This window comes from Meriones unguiculatus, chromosome 17 (assembly GCF_030254825.1).
Source record: "Meriones unguiculatus strain TT.TT164.6M chromosome 17, Bangor_MerUng_6.1, whole genome shotgun sequence".
Taxonomy (NCBI): Eukaryota; Metazoa; Chordata; class Mammalia; order Rodentia; family Muridae; genus Meriones; species Meriones unguiculatus.
In genome coordinates, this window is record NC_083364.1 from 27,120,253 (window position 1) to 27,146,586 (window position 26,334).

A 26,334-nucleotide genomic window follows, 5' to 3' on the forward strand; every position below is an offset into this window, starting at 1 on the left:
ATTTGGGAAGTATGTAGAGTTTTGTCTCGGTGGAATGTTTTGGATAGCAAACGGCTAACGGGGTTTTAGTATAGCGAGGCTTTGCTTTCCTGAGATGCTGTTTCAGAAAAATTGAAAGTTAAGAGGAGTAACTCGGGACAGTCAGCTCTCTGTGTGAAGTATGGTTGGTTGATGGGTGGGATGCCAGGCCCTGGCTCTAACAGCAGAGAGAATGATCTCTACCCCAAATATCTTGGATTTATGAATGGAGGAGAGAAAAGTTTTTGACCTTTCATACCAAATGCTTGTAAAATTCCTTTTAAGCAGAGTGAAGGGGTGCACCTGTGACCAGGAGAGCATTAACTGGCAGGCCTGTTTTTTGTTGTTTTGGGTTGTTGTGTTTGTTTGTTTGTTTGTTTATTGAGACAGGGTTTCTCTGTGTAGCCCTGGCTGTCCTGAATTCGCTTTGTGGACCAGACTGGCCTCAGACTCACAGAGATACTCTTGCCTCTGCCTCCCGAGTTGCTGGGATTACAGGCATGAGCCACCAGGCCTGTTATTTTACGGAAATTGTTTTATTCAGCAGCCATCATTTGCTTCTCTCAGACTGCGCGTAGCTATCGTGACACTGCTTTCTTGTATTGCTGCCAGAATTGCTTTTCTGGTGGCTTTGCACACGCTGCGGTGAACGCCCAAGCAACAGAGTAGTGGTTGCGATGAGAGAAGAGGCTGTCGCTAACTCACTGTTACCATAGTCTCAGTTTCCCCAGTGGAACGTGACTGTAAGATCCTTGAGGTCATTTCCAGAAACCACACTTCTGAAAGCCATGTCAGTAATCTTGGGTATTGGGCAAAATATTGGGTATTTTTTTTTCATCATCGTCTCTGGCCCCCACAGAGGGTTCCAATGTGTTCAATGGAGAACACTTGGTTTGGGGCTTTTGTATTGCTTCTTGGGAGAATGGCAAGGTCCAGAACTGACAGTCCAGTCAACTCAGGGGCCAGGACCCTCTCAGCTCAATGTACACTATCACATCCTTTCTCCTCAGTGTGTGTCTCCTTGTTTCCACTCACTTTTCTCGAAGTCCTCACTGACATTTTTTTTAAAGGAAGATAACAAAATGAACTATCGATGTGCGTGTTGGAACTTAGTGTTCTCGAGTGTCATGTTGGGGGAAAGACACTCGAAGACGTGAGCCTTGCCATCGCTTTTAGAGATAGTGCTTTCAGCATTTCCCCGAATTCTCCAGTGCCCGCTAACACTCCTGGTGATGCTGTGTCTGTATCAGGACCAGCTAAGGGATGCCGTGGGCTACCCAGAGCATCAAGACTCTGCTCATCTTCCTTTCAAATAGCACAGAGTGGGAACAAGTTGCAACCTGTCCTTTTCACTGGATCTTAAATGAGGAACATCAGGCCTCGTGCAGCTTGGCTGCTTGCAAATGATAGCCATGGTTTCACTGCTTGTTCCCAGTAGGGATCCTGTCTCCAGAGAGAGAGAAAAAAAAAAACAACCTGCAGTAGAACCCTATTCTTACCACTTTCACATCTTTCAGGGTCCTGCACTCACACTGCACAACACAGCTCTCTAGGTATCATGAGCTGAATGGATGGAGTGGAAATTAAAGAGTGGATTCAGAAACATCAGCATCTCCAAGGCAGTTCTACTTCCACTCACCCCACAGTGAATGTGGTCCACTTTCAGTTTTTTTCTTACGTCTCCGTTTTCCTATTTGTAAAGTCTAGGCAGAGCACTGCTCTTACAGGGTGCCTGAGAGAAACAAACCATTAGGATAGGCACTCCGTAAAAGGCAGCTCTGCTTTGTTATTGTTGTCGTTGTTGAACTAAGGCAAAAGGAAACCCAAAAGAGCCGGTACGTGAAAGCGTGCTTTTATAACCTTCAGTGTACTCTTATTTTGGTTTGCACAAAGGTCTGGACTGCTTCGCATAACTGCCCACGGTGGCAGGACTAGACGGCTGGTCCCTAAAAGCAATTAAGGAGAGGCACTGTAGTCAGCAGTGGGATGCATTCCAATTCTTTTATTTATGATGCCTATTTGGACCACAAGCCAGCCAGCATTCAGCCCTCAGGGCGAACTCTACGGCCCCGTTCATGCCATCACTCCACAATGCGGCGGAATGACTGGACCGCGGGGGACGCCGCCCCCCAGTCGATGGGCTTCCGGTACTCCTTCTTGTCCAGGAGGTACTGTCTGCCGCGGTAGCTGGGGAGCTCATAGAAAATCCAGGTGCCTTCTAGTACCTTACAGGAGTGGATCTCCCGCATGTGGAACTGCTCCATGATGGAGGGACAGTCTTCCGTGGTCTCGTACATCTGGCCGCTAAAGTCGCCCTTTTCGAAGATCTGGATCTTATACTGGCCTCCGCTGGACTGAAAACAACCACAACAAGAAACAGGCAGCCATTGTTAAGATGTGGTTAGCACTTGGGCACTCGGAGGAGAGCACGGTGCCCCGCCTATCCTCCTGAAAGGGAGGCTCGTCAGTGCTCCTGTCTCCAACGTGAAATACAGAAAAAAAAAATCTGACCTGTACTAAGAAAAGTACAATTTCTATAAACATCCATGAGGTAGAGACAGAGTCCTAGAACAATTAGCATTTAGCCTGTGCTTGATCTCAGCCGAAAGGCTGAGAAGTAATATCATTCTGTCTAGTGATGAAGTAAACCAAGATGTGTATTTCAGTCAACACATTCTAGCTAAGCAGGAAGAGGCAGAAAGACTTAGGAAAGGCTGTGTGGGGAGAGGGGCCTGGGGGGATGGCTCAGCAGTTAAGTGCCTGCTGCTCTACCAAAGGACCCGAGTTCGGTTCCCAAAAACTGTTATCAGGCAGCTCACATCCAATCCACCTGTCAATCCACCTCAGCTCTAAAGGATCCAACATCCTGTAACGGCCTCCGAGGGCGCCTGCAACACACACACACACACACACACACACACACACACACACACTCCTAAGAAGAAAAGATGGGGGATTTGTGGCCCCAGCAAGCGTCCAGGCTCACCAGGTGAACAGCTCTGCAGGAGCCCAGGCGGTCATTGAGGCCCATCCAGCGCTGGTACTCCGGGTACTCGCCCTGAGGTAAGATGTACATGTGTCCAGCGAAGTTGGGCCGTTCGTACACGGCCCAGGTGCCTCCCTCTACTCTAATGGAGTTGCAGCGACTCAGGTACGAGCGGAAGTCTGCGCAGTCACAGTCGCAGTCATAGCGGCGGCCTTGGAAGTTTTTCTCTTCGTAGAAGCTGATCTGAAGCACAGAGCAGTTAGAGGGCTGAGGAGCCGGGCAGCTTTGCACGCAGATAAAAGTGGAAAAAAACAAAAACAACAACAACAGCAAACTGCTTTCCCTTCTACTTTACCTCACATTTGGCTTCTGGCAACTTTGTTGTCAACAAGTGGGATGGGATCTTTCTCGAAGTGGTGCAGAATTAAAGAACACCCTAAGAGAAGCCCCTGACCAAACGGCGTGTTTAAGTTCCCATGGTCCTCTACTTACCACATTATATTACATTATACCACTGATATATTATGTTATAAATGGCCGTTTAAGCCTCTGACCCCAACCAGAATCCTACTAGGTTTCTCCCAAGGATAAAGACCGAGCCTCCTTAGCCCTCAGATCTCCTGAGCCCAGCAACAGCTCACAAACCTTCAACAGATGCTCGATGAAGAGCAGTCCATGATGGATGGCTGCAGAGCCTAGGCGCGGCCGAAAACACAGCAAGCTCCTGTTAGAGTGTCGCCAGCAGCAGGACTGTGAGGCCAAGAGAGCGAGGCAAAAGTGGTCTCTGCTTCAAAGCCTGATCAGTTTCTACCACAGTGCCTGGCTTCGGCTTCCCACTGCTCCAAAGGCGTGACTCAAATACACTGAGTGCTGACGTAAAACAGAGCTCGGAGTTTTTTGTTTGTTTGTTTGTTTGTTTGTTTGTTTGTTTTTTCTGGTTGAGACGGGGGACGCCTGATAGGAACTCTGGGGGGTTCATGAATAGTTTCTGAATGTCACTATGAAATCCAAAAATAGATTTTTTTGCATTATGCTGCCACCTTGTGGCTGATTTGAGTTATTGATTTCTCAGAAAAGCACGGTCTTAAAGGAGCAGAGGCGGAAGGGTGAGTAGTTTTCCAGAAGCCAAGAAAAGGGGACAAGGCAGTTCAAACGAATAAAATACGCGGGAAACAGGGCCCATCGCAGGAACCAGTGAACAGTGAGTGTGTGGAGTTCCCTCCGTGCCTGTGAACGCCCCGAGCCAGGAGCTAACGCGCACAGCTGCGATGGGAGAGCCCCGTGAAGGGACTCCAGTCTTGGTGACTGCTGAGATGGAGAGAATGGACAGATTCCCAAAAGACACAAGATGCTTTCTTTTTCATCCTGGGTGATTCTTCCCCGGGTGACGCACTCAGAGCCATTTCATTCCTCCTTAATCTTTCTTTCCCTTCCTATTCCCATTCTCTCACTTCTATTTTCAGTTCCCTAAAAAACAAATTTCCTTTCCCATTAAAAAATCATTTATTTCATTTTCCCTCTTCAAATTTGTTTTCCGCTCCTCTCATTTTAGCAAAGCAGATTTAGAGGTTTACAGAAGAGAGGGGGAAATTCCAGCACAGCTTATTTATGACTTTGAACAGAGCACCGACCGAGCCTTCCTTTAGAGGTCCTAATCTGTAAAACAAGGTAAGAGCATCTTTCTACATGGGGTCTTCTGAGGGCAAATGGTTGTCGGCAAGTACAAAGTTTAATACTTGATTCTAAACTGCCAATGAAGAAGGGGCGTGCCCTGCCTGAAGAGCCACAGGCAATCAAATGCATTCTGGGAAAGGGAGAATCACACTCCTGGGTGGTGTAGACAGCGGTTCTCAACCTTCCTAGTGCTGTGACCCTTTAATACAGTTCCTCGTGTTGGGCTGACCCTAACCGTGAAATTATTTTGTTGCTGCTTCATAACTAATTTTGGTACTACTGTGAGTTGTAATGCAGAGAATCTGGTATCCGATGTGATCCCCAAAGGGGTCGAGACCCTCAGGCTGAGAACCGCTGCTCTAAGTTGTCCTTCTCAGGTAAATAACCCATACCCAGACTTAGGCAAGCAACCCTGATTAAATAAATGCAATGGGACACACGGACACACACACACACACACACACACACACACACGCTACGTAACACATTAGGAAGGGGGTTACAGGGAAGGGGTCGGTGGGAGTAGAAGGGGAATGGGAGAATAACGAGAGATGAATATGATCAATGTACTTTACGCCCATGTGCAAAACTGTAAAGCACATTTTTAAAACTCTTTCAAATACATCTGGCTCTGACCGTATGTTACCTGTGTTTTCAGGGCTGACCCTTGGGCGTTGGGTAACCAGTTGGTAAGACCTTCTCTGGGGAGGGCTGTTTCTCCCACTGTCAGCATTTAGTTGTATAGGGCTGAGATCTCATGAGCTCTCACCCGTTCGCCTTAGCATGTCTACTATTGTTCTTGTGCAGGTCACGTGTAGGCAGCCCAGGATAAATATTTTAAAAGACAGGAAGCTGTTTTCGTTTTCATGGACAAAGAGATGACTTCCACAGACCGCTGGCTGAATAGTCAAGGATAGCCATAAGCCCGGGGACTGCACTGCAAGATCCTCACTTCTCATGTGGGCTAGTTTCTTTCTCTTCCCTCTTCCTACCCCCATGTGACTTAACACGGCAGCATTCACACTCTGAGCACTCAGCAGGACCGACCCTGCGTCCAAGAGCCTTGTTATTGTGACGGATGAAGAGATCTTCAGGAAAACGCAGTACCTTCTCTTAAGAGTGGACAGGTTCTATGTGCCCACATTTGCATGCTGAGTTTGCTTTTGAGCTGTGACTTAGCAAAAATGATTTCGTAGGAGCTATGCTATGGGAAATGTGGCCTGTGTGTTTTAATCCATTAATTCTAGCACTTAATTGTCCTCTGCACATTTGCCTGACACCAGAATCTCAGAAGTGAAATAGACACAGGGTCACCAGGCTGTCCACCTTCCTAGGACAGCTGGTCATTCCATGTCAAACCGAGTGTGCATTTGTTTTTAATGGAGCCATTTCTGGGCTCCAGCCCAAGCTCTCTGTTCGGTGGGTGAGGGCTGCTCCATTTATTCACAATTCCTGTTATAAAGGAAATGTGACATCTGTCCATTCTGTTGCAGAAGGAGAAAGGTGGTCCTTCTGACATAAAACCTGAAGAGTTTAAAAAAAAAAAAAAGTGCTGGTTTTCCTAGACATTCCTACAAAAAGCCTGTCACAATTATTTTTGAAAAATAGCCTACCAATCCAAGCAGAAAGAAAAATATCTTTATTATTCCAGAGGTTAACGAATAAATGCTTAATAAAATCTGTTGCTCTTGCCAAGGCCTGTGTTGCCTCTGATTAAGCCAGTAACAAGATGGTGAGAAAGGAAAAGCAATGAGAAAGACCGGGTGTCTGTTTCCATGACATTTACGTAAAAGCCTTCCCTCAAGGCTCTTCAGACTTGTCAGTGGGATCTGAGTGGTGTATTTTACAAACACCCGACAGCCTTTCCCCTACCTATGACATATAGATGGTTGTTTGTTCTACTTGTCAAACAAGGAAAAGGTGCTCAGGCACTAGCCAATCACAGAACACATTGACAGCAACCTCCTGCTGCCGTTGCACTGAAAAGCACACCATCCCGCCTGCCTAACCTCTTGCCAGGCTCAGCTTAAAGATGAGGAAACCGTGAGGCGAGTCTTGATGGAGTTTCCACAGCATAGCTGGCCTGAGCTTTGAAAAGCATCCGTGTCTCAGTAACAACAAAAGCTGGGGGGGGGGGGGGGAGGGAGTGTGCTGTACAGGCATAGGGGGAGGGAAAGAATGTGAGCAAACACAAATACGACTCCATGTATCACGTGGCCTCAACATGCTCCATCAGCACAGTTCTGGGGTCAACTAGAGAAACTAAGTATGATCTCAGTGTCGGGTATTAGCTTTAGGATGGACCTTGGGGATCTGTTTATCCAGGGGGGAGAGAACTTTGTTTTTAGGAGATACATAATCTAAATATCTCAGCCAACAGTGCCATGAAGTTAGCTACTTTTCAAATGATGTAACAGAGATCAGCCGTGACCAGATGCATTCACTACACATTTTTCTAACTCTTTCAAGATCAGTAAGTCTGAGCGTCTCGAAGCAGAGTTGGAGCGGGGGAATCAGGCCCTGCACAGTGACCCTTTAGTCCTCGGCTACACAAAAGCACAGCCCCCAGGCAGGCAGCTGAGGCAAACGTTGGTGAGGGCTCTGCCTGGGAGGAGGACTAAGTGAAAAGGTACTGCAAGATTCAGTTTGCTGGCCTGACCTATCCACTGGTCTTTTGGATCCTTAATAGTCGAGGCTGAATTATACGCAACAGAACGCCGGCTACTGGAGGTTTGCGGCAGTCTTTGCCACGTCCCGCTCCTATGAGAATGACACCCTCAGTGGCTGGGAGGCAGCCCTCGTTGATGCTTTAGGTATTGTTTACCCATACAGCACTTTAGCACAGCGCCATCGCTAAAGGTGAATCTTTAAGGTGGTCTCAGATGACTCTGCTCGACCCCAAAACAAGCCCTTTTCCATCTTCTCTCCCCATCCTTGTCCTTCAGGCTCTGGCTTACTCACCTCTGGATACCGAAACAAAAGCCTTCCTGCAGCTGCTTTCGACACTCGATTAGATGAAAGGCGGGTTAGCTAACCGCTCCGCCTGGTGTTTACTTACCTTGGCTCCAGTTTTAGACATTGTAAGCACTGAGGTTGATTCCGCACTACTGAGAGAAACCCAGGACAGCTCCGGGGCTACAGGCACAGGGACATTTATACGGGGCTGCTTTCAAATCAAACATTTGCTTAATCATGAGAACTGGATCCAAAATTTGAGTCAGTCATTTAGAGTCTATTGATGGGTGCTAGAAAAACAATTGGGATTATGAAATAAAGGAAGGCTTCACGGCCCCTCTAATGCTCACCCAGCCCTGCTGCATTGTAGACTTTGCTGAATCAAGGCACCAAAACCCAGCCAAAGTTTTAAAAATTCAAAACAAGTTTTTCTCTGTGTGGTTTGTTTTTTCAGCCAGTGACCTCTTGGACATTCCTAATGTCTTTTTATTCTTCATCAGAGAGCCTGTAGAAGAATCCAAAGACCACCCTCTACTTCTGCGCTAAAGGAGGCTGAAAACAAGCTCACTAACAACCAACAGTCACAAATGCTCATCTTTGGGGGTGGAGAGGGGAGTAGGAATTAACTACGGGAAAACATTCGTGGGGTAATATCTATGTTAGATATTCCAGTTTGGCTCTTGGATTTGATCACTGCCATGCAACAGGTAGGAAAATGTCTTTGTTTTTGGCAAATGCCTGCTAATGTTTCTAGGGGTAAGGTGATGTGGGCAACCTGCTCTCGAGGTGTAAAATTAACAACAGAAGGTAGAAGAATGAATGTGGCAAAAAGTTAGCATTTAGGTGCTCTACTCAGGAAGCATATAGCGGTTCGGTGACCAAACTTTTATCTTTTTCAAAGAGTCCTATTATGCTGTATATGTCTGGCTGGCCTGGAAGTCACTGTGTAGGTGAGGCTGGCTTCAAGATTATGGCAAGACAGCTTCCAAGTTCAGGTTTGCCTCACCAAGGTCAGCTCACCGATTCTTGTGAATGCCATTCAAGTCAGAGTTGTGACTCACAAGAGAAGTGTCAAGTTCACAAGGGCAGAACGCTGCCTTGTGACTCCAGAACTTCCCCGGCAGGACGCTCAGTCTGCCCATTCCACTGGGTTCTGCTCAGAGAACACGCTTGTCTCCAGTGTTAGGAATCAGATGAAGACTTCATACAAACTCAGAGACACACTCAGTCAACTCTCCCCCCTTTTGACTTTCCCAGTCCTGCTTCCCCTTTCCACCAATGGCTCTCCAACACATCTCTCTAGAAATGGGTGCCCACAAGAGCATTCAGTTTGAGAAGGACAGCTGTGGGGCCTGGAGAGGCTCAGCAGGTGGGAGAGCTTGCTGCTTTGGTGGAGGACTGGACTTCGACCTGCTGCAGCTGCAGCTGTGAGGACCTGGCCTCCGCCAGCAGCTGCCCTCACAAGTGCGCCCCCATGCCCCCACATATACACTTAATAATAATGATACATAAAATTTTGTAAACGTGCCTTGATGTGCAGTTTACTGAGAAGCCAGTGACAAACCGCACTGTACTTGCTTCCTCAGTTTTACGCACGTTTGAAGTACCAGATTAATCCACAGAATCCATCAGTGTCATCAGGCTTCCTCAGTGTCATCAGGCCTCCTGGTTTTTCCCTTTGGTCGCGCATTGCTTACTCCGGTTTCATGTTAAAGGAAGAACTACCAAAGCTTTGAAGGTCCCGAAGCATCAGGAGAGCTCGTTTTACCCGAGGACTGTAAGCGTGCTGCTCTGTGTGATACCTACGAGTAAACTCATCTCACCTGTCCTAAAGAGCAGGGCTTTCCGGCCACAAAGAAACCAGCTCTGGTACGGTACCAGAATAACAACGAAAACCTTTTATTAAAATTCAAAGTGAAACATCTTTTTAACAAAAGGAGAAAATTACTTTTTAGGGTTTATTGAAATTTGAAGCAAGCAATGAAAAATAAAAAATTTTACACAATTTCATGTGTTTTATACTTTAAGGCCTATAATACCATTTTATAAAACTATCTCTGCTATATTTGTATACTGACAGACCATACTGTCACTATTTTTAAATGGGAATAGCAACTTTCTTTTAAATAGTTACAAAGAACCATACAACTTCTTTTCTTTTTCTCTTTCCTTTTTTTTTTTGAGACAACAGAGGCCTCACCATGTAGATCAAGTTGGCCTGGAACTCACAGAGATCCTGCTGCCTCTGCCTCTGCCTCTGGAGTCCTGAGACTGCAGGCATGCGCACAAATTAACATGTGAAGTCGGCTGGCAAGCCTGGACTCCTCAGCACTCAGACACGTGCACACAAACCTGCTCTGCCCAGTGTTCCACTCGGGCCTGACACGTGTGAATCTTCTGACCTTCTACAGCAAGAAGCTGTTATGAAAGTCAGAGCGTGGCTGAAATTCAACCTAAGTCAATACAGAACAGGAACAGCAGAAGGTCTTGGGCAGAGAGAAAAGCCTCGAGGCCTCCCAGGCAGCCGGGATGCCGTTCCTGCACAGTCTTCTGTGGGCACCATGCTCCACCCATCCTCACCTTCTCTGAGCCCTGCAGATGAGAAAAGAGAATTCAATGTAGATAAATTCATCTTCATGTTCTACACAAGTAAGAAAACTACTCTGATTTATAAACTCACATAAGTTACGAAGATCATGACAATTCGGAGTGATAAAATAGGCTTTGTATCCTTCTTAGTGTTACTTATTTCTTAACAGGGGGAAATTAATATGAACTCAAAGTTGATAGACTGGACCAGGAACATTGATCCCCACTAAACTGATAGAGTGGAGACTACCAGAAACATTGATCCCTTCTTTGTACAGTCTCCATATTTCCAATCCCCACCCAACATTTATTAACTACTTATTGTGAAATTGTGCTTATTTTTAAAGATTATCTTTATTTTATGTGCATGGATATTTTGCCTGTGTATGTGTGCCACATGCACACAGTACCCTTGGGGACCAGAAGAGGGCATCAGATCCTCTGGAATTGGAGCTAAACACAGTAGTGGGTTAACAGGTGAGTGCTGGGAACTAAACCTGGGTTCTCTTAAAGAGCAGCAAGTGCTCTAACCAATGAGCTATCTCTGCAGTCCCCCAAATTATGCTTCTTTTAAAGAATAGCATAAGTGTGCATGGTGGCACATTCCTACAATCCTAGCACTTGGCACCGAGGCAGGGGGGGGTTGCTATAAGTTCAAGGCCAGCCTGCCCTACATGGGAAAGCAAAGGCATACACTTTAGAAAGGTAATCGTTTTTGTCTGTGGCTTTGGAAAACCGCAGTCCCGTAAGGAGGGAAGCATATGTCGGTGTGGCCCACTCCTGGGTTGAAAAACAACTGGAGAGGAGACTCATGCTGTGCAGAGCCCTGTTACAGACAAGCGATGTTATCGGAAGCAGCTGTCACATGTCCTCACGATGCACTGCTACCCAGCTGTAACAAGGGACTGCTTAAAGTAATCCAACTGGTCCCATGTATAAGAATATCCAGAATGAACAAGGAAAATGCTTGTTTGCCAGGGCCTGGAGGTAAAGGAAGCTTCGGGGGCTTAAACGTATAGGAAATGACTATTGATGGTGGGGGAAGTGGGCTTTAACTATGTGCTACGAAATATTCTTTTCTTAAAAGGTGGCAGTTGCATAAATGTGTGAACATAATAAAATACAATGAATTCAGGCCAGGCATGATGGCACACCCCTTTAATCCCAGCCCTCAGGAGGCAGAGGCAGACCGATCTCTGCTGAGTTTGAGGCCAGCCTGGTCTATACAGTGAGTTCCAGGAGAGCCAGGGCTGTTACACAGAGAAACCCTATCTCAAAAACAAAACAAAAAACAAACAAACAAAAAACAAAGAATTCTTCATCTTAGAAAGGTGATTTGCCAGGCTTGATGGTACATGCCTATAATTCCAGCTCCTTGGAAGGGTAAGGCAAGATGATACAAACTCAAGGTCTGTTCGGGTTGTAGGGCAGGTTCAAGGCTAATTTAAGAAACTTAGCAAGATCTGGGTTCAAAAATAACCAAAAGGCGGCTGTACATACAGCTTGTTCAATGGTAAGATGCTTACCTAGTATGTGTGAGGCCCTAAGGTTCCATCCTCAGTACCACCAAAAGAATGAGAAAAGAAAAAGAAAAGAAAGAAGGCCCCGAACAAACAGAAAGGTGAGTTGTATCTTGTATCTCTCTAAAAATAAGCTTTCTCCTACCTTGGATTCCCAGTCTCATCTCTGAAAGACAAACGTTGTTTACATCTTTTATACTCTTCCAGAAATTCTTTAAGCGTATAACCAGCATGAATATGAAAAAAAAAAAATCTCTCTGTTCTGGCTGGCTTTCTAGTGGGAATGATTATGTTAATCAGCCCCCAGTGTTTCCACCTTGTCCTCCAGTCACGGCACTCTGCAGGGGAGGTCCTGCTCTGATCAGAGCAGGGAAGGGTACTTACTGGCACACAGGCAGCTTAGCAATGGCGAGACCACCGAAGGAAAAGCTAGACTACTGAAGAAATGCCCTCCCAACCCCCCAGCAACCATCAGCCCCACAGACCTGCTGTGAGGGATAGTAAGTCTTCGTTATTGCGCACGGGTTTATGGCGTGTGCTCCTGTGCATGCACATCCACGCCAGAGTGTGGCTGTGGGGGACAGAGGACAACTTGGGGGAGTCAGTTCTCTCCTTTCATCACACCAGGCCAGCAGGCTTGTGAGGCAGCTGCCCTTTTCCTCTGAACCACCTCACTGGCCACACTTCTCTATTTTCAGGTGAGCATTTCCATTTCTATATTTTTTCCTATGAACTACCTATCCACACATTCTGTGTCTATTTTTCTTTTAGTCTTTAAAAATGTGAAAGCAGCAAGTTAATTTCTATTTAAAAATGGTTTGTGGGCTGGAGAGCTGGCTGAGCAGCTGAGAGCACTTGTTGCTCTTGTGGAGGGCCAGCTTCAACTTCCGGCACCCACATGGTGCCTCACAACGGTCCACTACTCCAGTCCCAGGAGGCGTGATGCTCTCTGCTCTCTGGAGAGCACATATGTGGTGCACAGACATACATGAAAGCATATGCATAAAATAATTCTTTTAAAAATCTTTCAAAATGCTGCAAAAACATTTGGATTAAGGAATTCTCAGTAATTTTTCTGTCTATATTCTCATCCACATATTTAATTCATGACTCTCTTCTAGTGTTTTAGTAATAAAATATTTATTTGTATTAATTCTAACTAGCTTATTAAAACACTCTATGTGTGATTATTAAGACCAGTTTTATTAAAGAGTTTTCAGGGACAGGAAAAAGATACATTAGCAAGGAGGACTAGAACCTAATGCTTGGGCTGGAGAGAGAGCTCAGCAGTTGAGCACATACACTGATTTCCCAGAGGACTTGAGTTCAATTTCCAGCACCAGCGCCGGTCAGCTCACAACCACCTGTAACTCCAGCTCCACGGATCTGACACTTCTGACCGTCTCTGGACACCCTCACTCAGGTGTACATACCCACATGCCAATAATTAAAAATAAAATAAACGTTAAAGAACAAAACAAAAACATAATCAATGGGGGAAAGTGATGCATTTTTTGGTGCTATACAAACTGCAAAATAAAATAAAACTTGGCCATTATATTTGCCCAAATTTCTATAGGCACCACTTGAATATTTTAATTTTCTCATAAAAAAAAATGTGGGTATGCATCTACCCGTGGGTGGGAGCAGAAGAGAACGGTGGGAAGAACAGAACATAATACACTTTCTTTTCTGTTCCCTGGGCCATCAAAGAGTTGGTGGAAGAGTCCCTTCAGTGCTGCTGTGTTCTGAACGCCTACCAGTGGTTTCGCGGAGTCCTAGCCGGCCACTTGTTTGGAGGCTGCAGTGGGTGGGACGAGGCTGTCCAGCTGCTGGCGATGTCCTGTGTTAATCAGCCACTCATAGAACTTGTTCTCCACAAGGACCTGGAACTGCTTCCTCTGCTCCCTGAAGTTGAGAGGAAATCAACTGAAGACAGACCCCAGCAGACTCCACTCCCACAATTACCTAAAACTCTCAAAACAATGACCATTTCTAGTTACCCTTCAGTTCTCAGTGTTCAAGGCACAGTGAGATACAATGTTGAAAGCCTCGTCCACTGCCAGATTCTCCCCGAGGCCAAAGTGAAGGAGGCAGTGTTCTGACTGATGGGTGTAAACGCAGAAGGAAAAGAGACCGTCCTGCTGTCTGGGTCGGCACGCTGTGATCTCTGTGCCTGTGTTCCTACCCACTGTCCACCCTCGTAGGGAAGAAGATGCTCTCTAATATGACACTTGGACAGAAGTCTACATGAAATGAAGAGAGGAGCGGAAGGATTACGTGGAATGCATACCAGACAGGAGAAACAGAAATGATAAAGGGCCTAATGCAACAGAAAGCATGATGCGGGCAAAAAAGAGAAAAGTAGCCCCACAGCTGGGGACAGCTCGCATGTCAGCCTGGCTATGCCGTGCTTGCGCAGGACACATTTCCACAATCCACTGGACCCACAGACACCAGCAGCTGACAGGGCACTCTGGAATGACTATAGCCCAGAGCAAGAACAGGATACTCCACAATCCCACTCCCACAATCCCGCTGAAGTCCAAAGAGAAAATAAGTGTGCTGAGACCATAAAAAGAAGCGCCCTCCCTTGGAGGAGTGGCTGCCATCTTTGTAGTTTCGGAACCACCTCATCCCAACCCATCTTACAGATAAACTGCTAAGCTACAACTGTGTAGCCACTTTCCCTTGTAGATAGCATCAACCTGCAACAAGGCCTTGCTTCCCACAACTCTCCACACAATGTGAACCAGGGTCACACTGGGGGTTCGTCTTCAATCTGATTTCTGTCTTTCTACTCAGACAGTTCTCAGTTCATGTTTAACTTAATGACAGGATAAAAACAATGTATCTGGTCTAGTAGCAGAAATCTCTACTTCAAGTGCGTGTATTTTCTCACGCTAGTAATCTGCAATGTGATTCTCACTTTAGTGCTGGGCAGTGGCCAGGAAGTGCCGACCACAGGCCAGGAGAGCGGATGCGCTGCAGTGCACCGTGCTCCCACACTGCGGGATCAGTTCAGTAGCTTGGGTACAGGAAATGGATTCTTGGCTTACAATGAGTTTTGCTCTGGACGAAACCCTAGTGTAAGCTAAGGTGCACCTTCATTCCCAGGGTTATACTCACTGCTTTTTCACCATTTCTAGCACCACTGTGGGTGATAAGTGCTCACCACACTCCAGAATGGACAAATCTTCCTGAGCTTTTCACGTGTGTAAGAAAGTCTAAACACTTGAATGGTAGAAAAATTTTAAAAGTAAGTGTTCTAAAGGAATTTTTTTTCAATGACGATCAATTTTTACACACTATAATTTTACTACTGTACTATATAGTGTAATGATAAATGAAAGGAATAATAAAGACACCAGAGACACAGAGCATCTCTAGAACAAGGCCAACCAGGAGGTACTTGAATCCTTTGTGACTGAGTAGAGTACTTGATCTTAGTTCTCCCTCTGCAACTGGGTTTAGCTATTAAAATAATCAGTGAGTCAGTACAGCGGTTCAGGTCAGTGTTTAGAACATCCGAAGAGCTCAGCTGAGACCCTGTGACCATCTCCACCATTACTGAAGGTGAGTACTTTCCACTCAGAAGGCCCTGAGTATGATGGGATGACCACTCTGGTAACATGATCTATGAAGTAAGAATTTATACTCTTAACTCATGGAGTAAGAGTTCAGTGTTTATACAGGTAACTGTAGTATTATAATATGGCTTCCTAATTAAAGCAGAAGCTGCGACTGTTGTTGATTAGATACACATGTATATGTGTGATGTATATGATGTATGTATGTACACACACACACACACACACACACACACACATTGAGGGAGGCGGATTGAGATTTACAAAAAGAACTTGGACCCAGTACCAACTGGAGTGATAAAGCAGCCACCTTCACAATGTTTGGTACTGCAGTATTTCCTTTTTATATCCCCCCTTAGCATCTCCAACAAATAAAACTTGTCCACCACCATATTTGTAATAATGATTACTTACTCAGCATTTGTAATTTGAAGTTGTATAGTGGTCTGCCGAGACGAAAACTGGCTAATAAAAACTTACCAAGCTGATGCCCAATTTTTAGAATCATTTACTTTCTTGTCTTCACAAAATCCCACACTGAGCCCTGAGTGTCTCTGTCCTCCACCCTCCTTTCTGCTCTCGCCCAGACACGCAACCACCATCTCCTCTTTCAATTCGCTCTCTGACTGCCCATTTGGCAGCCCCACTGTTCTGTCTATTTAACCCTGCCACGGCCTCTAGGGAGCACTCCCTGTGCTGTGGGGCTGACAGGTGCTCCTGAAGAAATAAACGCCTCTCTGGACTTCATTCCACTGCTTAAAGCAAACATGGAAAGGCTTCTACTGCCTAATTCTAATGGAATTTTCTCTGTCTGATTGTCAAAACATGACACAATCTGACTCAGGTCACTTATCAAGTTTAAGGATCGCTGTACTGCACTCTGAATCCTGCCTTGGTCTCTGCTCCGACATCTGCTTCTCCAGTACTTTCCAGGACTCAGACTAGCCCTCACTTGCTATGCAAGTCTCTCATTCTTCAGGACTTTGTGATACGAAGTCTACATCCTTGATGCACCCCCAATTAACTGTTCACATTGATCTTTTCTGACTAACTGGAAAGGGCATGCCATGTTCCTGGCTTCTGGAGTTCAAAGACCAGTATCCCTTAAATAATAACTTGGGCACAGCATAGTATCTACAGCTGTGTTTGTTATCCTAATCATATAATTAAAAATAAGCTATCTCAGTGCCCCTAAGCAGAATGGAGCATATTTTATACTGCAAATCTACCTTTAAAAACAAACTGCTTTAGTTATTGCTTCCATTCTAGCGTGGATTAAGGAATTACATGAACAGAACTAGCAATCATACATGGGTCAGCCTTGGAAAAGCAGCCTTCAAGAATGTGGCTTATTGGTATGTGGTGTGGTGGGAACCATAGAAATCTGTGTTTTCAACGAGGTTTTTGGAGGACTCTGATGCGAGGACTCTCAGGCAGCCACTAATATAGAAGAGTGTGCAAACAGATGCTAATAGCTAAGTCACCATCTTCTAGACAAGATTGCTTTACTCCGTGCCAGCCTTACCTCCACCAACGAAATGTAAGCTTATTTTTATTTTGAGTCAAGGTCTCCCCATGCAGCTCCCAATAACCTTGAATTTGTGATCCTCCCACCTCAAGCCTTTAGGTGCTGGGATTACAGGCTTATGCCACAGGGCAATTTCAACTTCGTCAAGGAAGGGAGCCTAATGCCTGAGTACCTACCTGCTCGTTGCCATCATCCTGCACCACAGCTCTACAATACTAAACTGTGGAGGAAAGAACAGCAAAAGACTGGCTCTAGAAAACACTTACTTTGTCAAGCGAGCCTCCTTCACGGTCTTCTGCCAGATCTGGATCTTCTCCTCCCTTTGAGCCAGTGCTTTCTGGTAAGCAGAGGGGAGACCCCCAGGGATCTCTGCTGTGTCCCCTTCCATCTCAAAGGGAATAATAAAAATGTAGAATTCACAGGGGGGCAGGAGCTGGAAGACGCTGGTGTCACTGCCTTCTCTGCACACAACCATCGGGTTATCCCAATAGTTAGGCACCGTAGCAAGGCCAGTCCTGGCCATATGGTCCTCCAGCAGTGGGTAATGGGTATGAAAGGGGGCAAAAGTTACTCTCTGGTTCCCAGAGAGAATAAGTGGGCGTGAAGGGGTCATGACATGAAAGGTGCAGCCTGTTGTGGAAGAGATGGACAGTCGATGGCAGACAGCAATGACTTTCAGGTTCTCACAGTCATGTAGGTGAAGAGCCGTCGCCACAGGACCCAACACAAACGTGCTATTCCTGCATTTTTCAATTGTCACGGATCTGAAAAATGTTAAATGAGTTACATTCTTCTGAATGAATTACCTAGAATAAAATTCCTTCTTAAGGGTCTGGAGACATGGCTCAGCGGTTAGGAGCACTGTCTGCTCTTCTGGAGGTCCTGAGTTCAATTCCCGGAAACCGCATGGTGGCTAAGAACCATCTACACTGGGATCTGATGCCCTCTTCTGGCATGCAGGTGTACATTCAGAGAGAGCACTCATATATGTAAAATAAATAAATAAATAAATAAATAAATAATCCCAATCCAAAGAAAATATCACATTATCAGGAGCCTGTGCTTACCGTAAGGGGGAGAGCAGATATATAAAAGACTCGTTGCAGCGATGAATCCTGACGTGTGCTCCCACGAGAGTATCTGAACTCTTGGCCAGTGTCTGCTTGTAAACCTGGCTCATCACCACGATGCGGTGCATCCGAGGGGCCACGTGAGTGTTGCATGCAATCTTAGCTCTTTTGGTCGTACCTTCAACTATTTATGAAAACAAACAAATAGTAAGATAGTTTCAAATCAAAGCAAAACACAACCATGAGATTATACATGTCCCCATGTACCCATGCCTAAACTCAAATACGTGTGAAGAAAATGGGTTTAAGAGTTAATGAGAAAGAAGTGTTTACAGTTCTTTTCTACATGTCCATAATCTTTTAAAAGTATTAACAAATGTAAACCTGAAACACATACAAGATCTCTGGGAAAGCTGTTTTCTCATTTACCTTCGTGCTTAAGGTCCGAAACTAGAGACAAATCTGAACAGCTATTCCTCTGTGACGCCTCCCTGTGCCATCCCGGTCACATGGGCTTACCAGATCGTCACCATATAAATTCTGCAGCCATCTCAGTTTACTAAGGGCATCATCCCATGAGTCCCACTCGAGCTCATGTCTTCACCCCCAAGATCATTACTGCTTGGGAGCACATCTTCCCCTCCCAGGGTCCTACATAACTCAACACAGCCTCGTCAGTGTGAGACTTGCATCACAGCCTGTCCTCCCCACAAGCCATGCACACATACTGGTCCAGTGTGGAAAGGACACGCATATATGATAAAACTATTCTTTTTAAAGACCTAGTTTCAAATTGCACATACAACATATACATAATACATGCTTATGTAGAAAAATAATAGTGAAAAGTTTGTTATCAAACTATTGGCATTTTATTATAATCTGATAAGACTGAGTAGTCTTAATTTTCCTAATAAGGCCGACTCTATCAAGGTTCAAAAGCTCACTTAAGCATAAGTGTTTTCATGCAGCTAAGGATTATGCAGTTTCACCTATATGTCTAAAGAATCCCTGAATCTCAAAGAGAGTCCGATGCATGGTAGAATAGCTGGGTTGGACATAAACTTCCTGGATCCCTTTTTTAAAATAAAACAAACAAACAAACAAACAAACACCCTTCAGAGTCTATAATGTGCAATCATTCTGTTTCACAGTGTTATAAAAATATGAAAAAAAGTGATTCTTTCTGGAGGCGGTGCTCAATGGCAGACCACATGCTTGGGATGCATGAAGGTCTGGGTTCAATCCCCTAGCATGTCCTAGGAAAAAAAAAAAAAGATTAAGTTTTGCAGAGGAAGGGCATGGAGACAGGGTCTCACTGTGTAGACCAGGCTGCCCTGAAACTTATTCTCAGAGACCAGGCTAGCCTAAAACTCAGAGCTCCACAGGCCTCTGCCTCTCGAGCATTGGGATTAAAGGATGCAATATCATGCTGAGGTAAACCAACGTATTTTAAAACATATATATGAAGTTTTCTGTACGCCTATTTATGAAATTCTGAGATTTTGGAAACATAACCTATTATATTTTTTCTCAACAACTTGGCCCTGGCACCTAGCTTAGTAGCACAGATATCTGCAGACATGTTTTCCTGGTTCTTCTCACCAACACAGGAAATGCCAGACTCTCACTATTGTTCATATGATTTCTAATGTAAAACAAAAGGAAATATATTCCTTGCTTATGTCTATGCAGCTAAAAGCCACTCATCTTTACACCAACTCTCAGGTGATGTCTATTGACTTGTCAAATTCTGCTGCTAAATAGAAACTAAAAAGCCTCAAGCAAGCACCTGACAATGACTTACTGACTGTGATGATTTAATAGGAATGGCCCCATAAACTCATGTGTGTGAACTCATGCTTGGCCATAGGGAGGGGTATTATTAGGAGCTGTGGCCTTACCAGAGGTGTGACCCTGTTGGAGGAACTGTGTCACTAGAGGACAGGCTTTGAGGTCTCAGAAGTTCATGCCAGTTTTTCTCCTGCTGCCTGTGGATCAAGTGTAGAATTTGCAGGTACTTTTCCAGCACCGTGTCTGTCTGCATGCCACCTTGTTGACCAGTGAAATGCTTTCCTTATCTAAGAGTTATCATAACCATGGTGCCTATTCACAGCAATAAAACCCTAACTAAGACACTTACTTGCTCTTTCCCCCTTTATTTTTATCTTAAGTGTATGGGTATTTCCACTGCATATATGATGTGTACCACATGCATGAAGTGCAGAGACAGGGTCTCACCATATAGCCCAATTTGAGCATTATGCTGTGATTCTGCTGCCCTGTCTTCCGAGTGCTAGATTACAGGTATGTGCTAGTGCATCAGGCTAGTAGATGCCTGACCATTAATACATCAGGAAACAGTAGGTTTCCTTGTTGTTCAATTTAATATTAGGTAAAGTTTTTTTTTTTTAAATACCTTGGTGAGCCCAGGCCAACTTCTTCCCAGATTTGAGGCAAGCGGATGGACCAAATGGATTCACAGTCAAACAGGCTCTTAGCCAGGCCTCCAGCTTGCAGAAGGAGAAGGTCTTCGAGGTCTTTGAGAAGCCACTTGCTGCGTGCAGCGGTTGCCACAGCGCCAGCTCATGGAGGGGGTAGACCTTCCTGGCTCTGCTCACAGTGCCTTCGATGAGGAAGCTGAGGGCCTTGACAGCCTCTCGAGAGAGCAGGCTACTGTGGGACGAGTGAAAGGAAGCAGTGAGTTGCTCTGGGTCTAGAAGCAGCTCGAGGAGATCTGACAGATGATCACAGACAAAAGCCTGGTGGCTGTAGTCATCCCAATTCTAAAACAGACAAGGAGGCAACATTCAACAGTATGGAGATACTCTAAGATAAAAACCTTACATTTCAATTATATTGCATTTATATGCTTTCCAGTCCCTCAAAAAAAAAAAGTAGGCAGCTATGTAAAAGTGACCTTTGTATGTGTAATATTTGTAAACTGACTCAATAGCATTATAGGTTCAACACCCCTTATCAAATACGTTGAGACCAGAACTGTTCTGAATATTTTCAGATTTTGTAAAATTTACATTTTTACCTGAAGAGCTATCTTGAGATGGGACCAAGTCATCATACCTTTATACACAAGCTAACGGTAGTTCTATGCAACATTTTTTGTATACTTGTTTGACTGCAATCTGATTAAATATAAGTATTGTAGGCACTCATTCAGAGTTCCTAGTCTCTCCTAAATGAAGGTCACTTGTGGGCCTTGTGGCTGTTCTAACAGACTGTAATGCCATATTAGTACTCACTGTTAGCTAGCAAGTTCTACCATCTAAAGGACTGATGACTCCAGGTCTTCATTTCAAGTCAGACCGATGAGAGCCACGCGTGGCAATACGGGCTATCATTTCAATTACTTGGGACACTTAGGCTGGAGGAGCACATATACCCAGGAGTTTGGGAGTAGCTTTGTTAATATAATGAGATTCTGTCTCAGCAAAGTCAAAGTTATAGCCATGAATGAGTGAGTTACTCTACTCAAGAGCCCATTTCTCAGTTTTCCCTGAGCCTCAGGCATAGCGACTATGCTCTAGATGTGCCCTTTGGGGCTGGCCCTCCATACTCTCTTAGTTCCTGTATTTTGACCCCTTTGGGATCTCTGCAAATAGCCTGCATTAGCTGCAAGAAGCTGATTGATGAGGGCTGAGAGATACACTTACCTGTGACTATAAAGGTAAATGTTTAGAACACAGTTAAACTACACTGATTTAGGATAATGGCAGCAGTAGCTTCTCTAAGGTTCATGACCTCTCCAGCCACAGGAAGTTAGCTGGCTAGATTTACAGTGCCAAGCATGAATTCCCTCCCTTAATCCAATTACATAGTTGTTGGTTACTGCTGAGATTTAAGTGCCACTGTTACACCACTGGAGATACCCTGCCAGGCCAGTCATTGCTGTATTTGGCAGAAGGGTGAAGATGAATGCCTGCTGCAAGATATTATCTTCTCGGCATGACAGAGAAGCTATATCTATCAAATCGTAACAATATGGTGGCATTAAAAAAAGACCTGCAAAACGATACCAGCTGACATGCCAATGTGGACGGGGGAAATTTCAGAAGGTCTCACTCCTAGATGAAAAGCTACAAGTAATCAACAGCTGCTGAGAATCCTTTTTCTCTAGAGATAAGCCCTCCGAGAGGTTATCCAATCCCAAGTAGCCCTAAGCACACGCATACAAAACGTGTGTATGCATACATGTGAGTGTGTGTATGAGCAACACTAAGTGGGTATACGCACATACACACATATAAATATGAACAATAATAACTGTGGGGAGATCATGAGTCCGGGGGTATATGATGGAAAATGGGAGGAGTAGAGAACAACATGACAAAAAATGGAATAGAAATGCTCGACAAAATGCTCACTTTTAAGGAACTGTCAAACTGAAAAATTAAGGTCTTTTTGGCTTGATGCAAATATACTTTTTTGTTGTTGTTTAAAAAATGGGTTGACTTGTACTGATGAAAAATTTTACTTTACAACAATTCTTTGGAATAACTGCAATTTTACCATTTATTATATATTAAATCATATTTGCATACTACTCCCAAGTGTAGGAAATAAGATCAATAATCAACCAATGGGCTCTCAGGAAACTACAAAGCTTCTGTATAACAATGAGAGTTATGGAAAAACAAACACTTCCTTCTCTCAGAATGGGAGGAAACCTTTGCCAACTACTTACCTAACAAAGGATTAATGTCTACAATATACTAAGAACTCAAAAAATTAAAGAAAATAAAGAACCCAATTAAAAATGGGCAATGGGAATCAACAAAATATTCCCAAACGGAGATATGCAAATGGCTAGGAAATACTTAAAAAGTGCTCCACACCTTTAGTCACAGGGGAAATGCAGATGAAAACCACATTATGACTCTGTCTCACCACAGTCTGGGGCATCATCAGGACACAAGTGGCGGCAAACACTGTGAATGTGGCAAAAAAGTACTCTTTCTTACACACTGTCAATGGGAGTACAGACTTCAGACCACTGAAGGTTTCTCAAAAAAACTAGAAAAGAGGGCCAGACACACCTTTAATCTCAGGGAAGGAGAGGGAGGCAGATCTCAATGAGTTGGAGGCCAGCCTGGTCTACATATGACCCAGCTATACTGCTCCTGGGCACATGGAACTTTATGTCCTGCTAGAGAAATGCTTGCACATCCATATTCTTAGCTGCTCTATTCACAATAGCCAGGAAAAGGAATCAAACTGATGTCCATCAACAGATGAATGGATAAGATTAATGTGGTACATATAGTCAATGGAATTTTAGTCAGCTGTTAAAAAAATGGAATCATGAAGTTTGCAGATAAATGGATGGAACTGTAAAAAATTATACTGAGTGAGGTAACCTAGGTCCAGAAAGATAAATACCAATGTCCTCTCTCATCGTCAAGCCTAGCTTCAAGTCTTTTGTTTCTGTGTGTGATTTGGAGCTTCAGTGGAAGCCAGGAAGCTAGAGAGGGGCAGATAACCTCCCTGTGAGATACAGGTCAAGGAGGTCTCAGGAGCCTCCAGAACAACACAGTCCATGGCCACTGCCCTTGGTTATTCACCACAACCACGTGGTGAGAGCCTGCTGCTGAGGATACTACCCTTCGGCTAACCCACACAGAGCCCAACCTCCAACAACCAAGAAACACCTCCCTGCTGGCTGGCTTTAACAGTGCCTGAAGGGGCTGAGCAGGCTGCAGGGACAGAGAAGACACCAGTGAACCAGACCCTGAATACAGAAATACTGATTAGCTAGTCAAGATGTGCCTAGGGCTAGCAAGATGCCTCCACAGATAAAGATGCTGGCTGCCAAGGGTGGTCACCTGAGTTCAATCCCTGAGACCCTCAGGGCAAGAGTGAAAAAAAAAATCACGTTTACAAGTTGTCCTTTGACCTCCACATACATCTATGGCACACCCACAAGTGTATACATCCACACTGAAAAAGAGCTTTCACATGGTACTATGATTTTCATTTTGAAGTTTTTCAACATTTTACACACATAAAAAGCAGATGAAAATATTTGTTTTTCTTTACGATAGAAAAGGAAAAGCAGTAAAAACCCTACCTAAGACTCGTGTTTGACAGTTAATTATGTGAGACAGGTCATTAAAACACATAAAATTACTTAAGCAATTTAAGGAAGAAAAAAAGCTTTCTGTCTTTCTCTCTCTCTTTCTTTTTTCTTTCTGAGTCTTACTCAATATCTCAGGTTAGCTTTGAACTAATAACACTCCTGGCTCCCAGGAAGTGAGGTACAAGCCCTATGATGCCTAGCTTCATCCCAACACACTTTTTTAGTGAAGGGTTAAGCATTTCCTCTACAAGCTATGAGCAGTACCTTACTGTGATGGCTGGGCCTTTCAGTCAGGCTCGGAGACTGAGGTCTGCTTCTGGGACTAGGCCACTCTTCCCCAATCAATGAAGTCCGCAGGGAGATCTTGTTTAACTGCTGGGTGTACAAGAAGAGCAGAAACTGCAGAGTGTCTACGGAAAGCTGTTCAGGAAATAAGAGATGAATACCTTAAGACACCACAGATCACTCACTAGTTTACAATTCGGTACACAGTAAACTAGCTTCTTCATCTTAAAAACATCAAGTTTAGAAATGGCTGTCAGGCTGCAGAGATGGCTCAGTGGTTAAGAGCTCTGACTGCTCTTCCAGAGTTCCTGAGTGCAATTCCTAGCAACCAGATGGTGGCTCACAACCATCTATACCTTCTACTGCCGTCTTCTGGCCTGCAGGTGTACATACAGATAGAGCATTCTAAATAAATAAATAAAAATCTTAAAAAAAGAAAGAAAGAAATGGCTGTAACCAGATGCCCAGACAGAGGAATTTCTAAACTAAGTAACTGGAGTTACTTCTGAAAACCAACGTACTTTCCAACAATACATTATAGGGAAAAAGCAGCTGTGGTAATCTGAATAAGGAAGTGAACAGACAGAAGGGGGGAAAAGATAGTTGGACCAGTGTAAAGGTTTAACCTAGATTTACAGGCTGATCAAGAAAACCCAGCGCATCAGTCTAACAACTGACACTGGTATCAGTGTGGGAACTGGAACTATGCCATTTCTTCATGTATGTGCAATTTGGAAGGGAATGGGCCTCAGGCTCTTGCAACATTCTTACAAGGTTGTTTGACTTAAAGAAAATGTCGGTGTGGTAGTGCACAGCTATAATCCCAGAACTCAGAAAGCTAAGGTAGAAGGACCATGTGTCTGAGACCATCCTAGGCTACACAGTGAGACCCTTTTTAAAATAAACAAAACCACACACACCCAAAACCAAAAATCACTACTGTTCTGTTGTTGTCATCCTATCTAAGAAAAGGTGTGGTTTGAAGCTCATGATTTTTATATTCACAGTCAAGTAATGTATCTGGGTCTATACTTAGATCCACCCCAGTCCTGAATCTTGAGTATTTCTAACCCAACATCTGGCTTTTTTTTTTTTTTCACACAAACTGGAGTACCTTGGGAAGAGGGACCCTGAACTGGGGATTTGCCTCCATCAGCATAACCTGTGGCCAGGTCTGTGGGACACTGTCTTGATTACTGATTGATATAAGAGGGCCTGGCCTAGCATGAGTCATACCAGGCCTGGGAAGGTGGTCCTGGCTTGTATAAAGAAGCACAGTGAGCAAGCCAGAGGAAGCAAGCCAGTAAGCAGCACTACTCTCTGTCTTCTGCCTCAGTTCCTGTCTCTAGGTTCCTGCTTGAGTTCCTGCCCCAGCTTCCCTGGAGGAACTATAACCTTTAAATAAATAAAGCCTCTCCTCTCCAAGTTAGTTTTTGTTAGTGTTTTATCATAGCACTAGAAAACAAACATACCCAAGAAGCTGAATAACACATATTCCCATGAGTCAAATCCAATCCTTTCAACCAACTGTCAACTGTGAACACACGTGTTTACAAGTAAGACAGGGTTTCATATGTCCAAGGCTGGCCTCTATTTTGCTATGTAGCCAAGGATGATCTTGAACTTCTGATACTCCTGCCTCTACCTCCTTAGCGCTGTATTTACAGGCATGTACTATCACCTCTAGTTTATTTAGTATAGCAATTCTAGGCAAGTACTCTTTCTTTACTTTCTTAAACATTTTGCAGAGGTTTAAGACATGATATAGATCTCATATACTCTTTACCCAGCTTTCCACTTTTAAAACTAGGACAGTATCTCAGCTAGGATATCAACACTCAAACAGTCCAGAAAGAGAATGCTCCCATCAAGAGGATTCCTTTCCTATCACCTTCACCCCTCCCTTGGCCCTTGGCATCCCCTTACCAATTCTTCTCCATGTTTTAAGAATGTTATACAAGAGGACTCACACTGACACAGGCAGGCACAGGACCTCATGTAGCTTGGGACCTTTATTGGATTTTG

At 44.5% G+C, this 26,334-nt stretch overlaps 2 protein-coding genes across 10 annotated transcripts in view; both read right to left on the reverse strand.

Annotated features, from left to right (window-relative positions):
• Positions 1 to 2,000: 2,000 nt before the first annotated feature.
• On the reverse strand, positions 2,001 to 7,885 carry Crygs (crystallin gamma S). Its single transcript, XM_021636165.2, has 3 exons — positions 7,737 to 7,885; positions 3,005 to 3,247; positions 2,001 to 2,372 (listed from the first exon to the last, which is right to left on the reverse strand). Exons 1-3 carry the CDS (start codon positions 7,755 to 7,757, stop codon positions 2,100 to 2,102), a joined length of 537 nt encoding a protein of 178 aa, XP_021491840.1. The 5' UTR covers positions 7,758 to 7,885; the 3' UTR covers positions 2,001 to 2,099.
• Positions 7,886 to 9,573: 1,688 nt separating this feature from the next.
• Tbccd1 (TBCC domain containing 1) overlaps positions 9,574 to 26,334 on the reverse strand; it is a 40,336-nt gene continuing 23,575 nt past the window's right edge. For 8 of the 9 annotated variants that reach the window (XM_021636153.2, XM_021636152.2, XM_021636149.2 and 5 more), the window contains exons 3-8: positions 24,289 to 24,444; positions 20,350 to 20,716; positions 17,928 to 18,114; positions 17,127 to 17,624; positions 13,503 to 13,650; positions 9,574 to 10,225 (exon numbers count right to left, since the gene is read on the reverse strand). In XM_021636153.2, the coding sequence (XP_021491828.1) occupies positions 13,521 to 13,650; positions 17,127 to 17,624; positions 17,928 to 18,114; positions 20,350 to 20,716; positions 24,289 to 24,444 (1,338 nt within the window). In that variant the 3' untranslated portion in view covers positions 9,574 to 10,225; positions 13,503 to 13,520. The remainder of the gene's footprint in view (positions 10,226 to 13,502; positions 13,651 to 17,126; positions 17,625 to 17,927; positions 18,115 to 20,349; positions 20,717 to 24,288; positions 24,445 to 26,334) is intronic. The other variant, XM_060370124.1, reaches the window with a different exon arrangement.